A 2,214-nucleotide genomic window follows, 5' to 3' on the forward strand; every position below is an offset into this window, starting at 1 on the left:
TTCCAGCAGTGGGGGGTGAACCCTGCTGTACTCTTTCACCACAACTTTCTCTCACTCTTTCTTAGTGTTTCTGTTTGAAAAATAATTAAATTGTCGAAAAATTAAATCAAATGTTTTTTTTTAAATATTTCCATAGTTTTCAAATACAAGGAACATTTTCCTTTCTCTCTCTCTCTCTCTCTCGCTCTCTCTCTTACTCTTGTGAAGTTGTGGAGGCTTAGTAGTAGGTAGTAGGTAGTATAGAGAAAGTATAACTGCGCCTTTCAGATGACATCATTTGGTGCAAATATCGTTAGGGAAGGCGGCTTCATGCCTACATTTAAAATTCAGGGGCAGATTTACCACAAAATTGAACCCCTTCTACCCTCTACTAACGAAACACCGCAGTTCCTCCAGGTGTACTATGTCGGTGACTACGAAACACAGGCGGCACGCCGAAGAACTATCTCCCCCAGCACAAGTTTTGAAGTAATTCTTCAACTCCAGGAAACGTTGCACATGCATAACTCTTACGTAAAGATCTTTAAGTATGCCTTGGAATTTCCATCAGTGCCGGACTTCACAGTGGTTCTTGACGCTGAAAAACGGCCGGCAAACGACCATTCTGGTCGCTACAATGCGCCCAATTGCAACGAAATTGCCATTGTGCTCGGCGGAGAACAGCACAACCCCAGAAGGATTGTTCTTTCGTGCTGTGACCAAACTGTAAAGCGCATCAACGAGACATACAGAGCATACGACGCGCTCCAGTATCCACTTCTTTTTGTGCGCGGAGAAGATGACTACCACCTGGGTCTTCACCAGCGGGTGCCGAGCAGACGAAACGAAACGAGTACCAAACAAGTTTCGTGCATGCAGTTCTACTCATACCGATTCTTGCTCCGTCACGACTGCACTAACCACCTCCAGCGATCGTGCGACCTGTTTCACCAATTTGCTGTCGATGTTTGTGCAAAAATGGAATCTGAGAGGTTATCCTATATCAGGTTTAACCAACAGAAACTTCGATCAAACAGCTACATCCATCTTAGGGATGGTCTCAGCAAGGACGTATCACCCGGAGGGTTGGGTCAGGTGCGCATCTTGCTGTCATCTTTCACTGGCGGTCCATGTTACATGCACGAAAGAACACAAGACGCAATGACATACGTCCGCTATTACGGGCGTCTTGACTTATTTATCACCTTCACCTGTAATCTTAGGTGGTGGGAGGTTGGAATAGAACTTTTTCAGGGTCAGAAGGCCAAAGACAGACATGATCTCATTGCGCGGGTCTTCCATTTGAAGATAAGCAAACTCATGAACTTCATCACTAAAGGCCAAATATTTGGCCTTTGTGCGATGCAGAATGGCAGAAAAGGGATCTTCCTCCTGCTCATGTCCTAATTTGGTTGTCCACGCGGATTGCACACAGCCAGCCCATTTCACAAAGAGAAACCTTAGGGCAGCATTTAGGTTTTTTACAAAAAATAGGAGGGATAATTACTCCAACGATGGCTTAAGGGGCGATTGAACATCTTTAAGGACGTAACTTCAACCAATCAGTGTTTTCTTATGCGCTTCTAATGCATTCCATGTGTAAGCAGAAAGGAGGCATGCAATGTTACGCCAATTAACTGGTAGAGGCTTATGAAAAGGGCAGAGATACATAGAACGCATTTGCTATGGCAGTTTCAGGCATTCTACGACATAAATGGCGTGGACAAACATTCAACGTCGATACCACCCATACGTCATGACAACTAATCAACATACAATCATTCTCCCCATTTTAATGACGGTCGTACTTAACGATTGTTTAAACAGACCAATCCACCAAAATGCTCAATTGTGAAATACACGTTTTGATTCACTCTCTGTGTCTACATCTGATAAACACAAAGATAACTCTACACACCATTGCAATGCACACTACAACTTTGCATTGTCGGATGGCGCCGGGCAGCAGTGATAAAGTGAGGTATACAACACGAGTCGCTACATGGACGGCTAAACACTTATTTGTCATAGACTTAGTGATGTCAGATTGCATTGTCAACTCTAACCATAACCTAAATAAAAACTCTATAAAACTTTGGAATGCCCAATTCATTTTTGCACTACCGATTTGAGGTCCAGACTGCTGTAATGTAGACTGACAACATAACTAGACCCTCTAAATATTTACTACTTTCTGACCCGTGCAACGCCGGGTATTATTGCTAGTATATATAT

General features: G+C 43.4%; 1 protein-coding gene across 1 annotated transcript; it reads left to right on the forward strand.

Annotated features, from left to right (window-relative positions):
• Positions 1-309: 309 nt before the first annotated feature.
• LOC106883568 (uncharacterized) lies at positions 310-1,386 on the forward strand. The gene has a single exon (XM_014934621.1). It carries the CDS (start codon positions 310-312, stop codon positions 1,384-1,386), a length of 1,077 nt encoding a protein of 358 aa, XP_014790107.1.
• The last annotated feature ends 828 nt before the right edge of the window (positions 1,387-2,214 follow it).

The sequence above is a fragment of the Octopus bimaculoides genome, chromosome 2 (assembly GCF_001194135.2).
Source record: "Octopus bimaculoides isolate UCB-OBI-ISO-001 chromosome 2, ASM119413v2, whole genome shotgun sequence".
Lineage (NCBI taxonomy): Eukaryota > Metazoa > Mollusca > Cephalopoda > Octopoda > Octopodidae > Octopus > Octopus bimaculoides.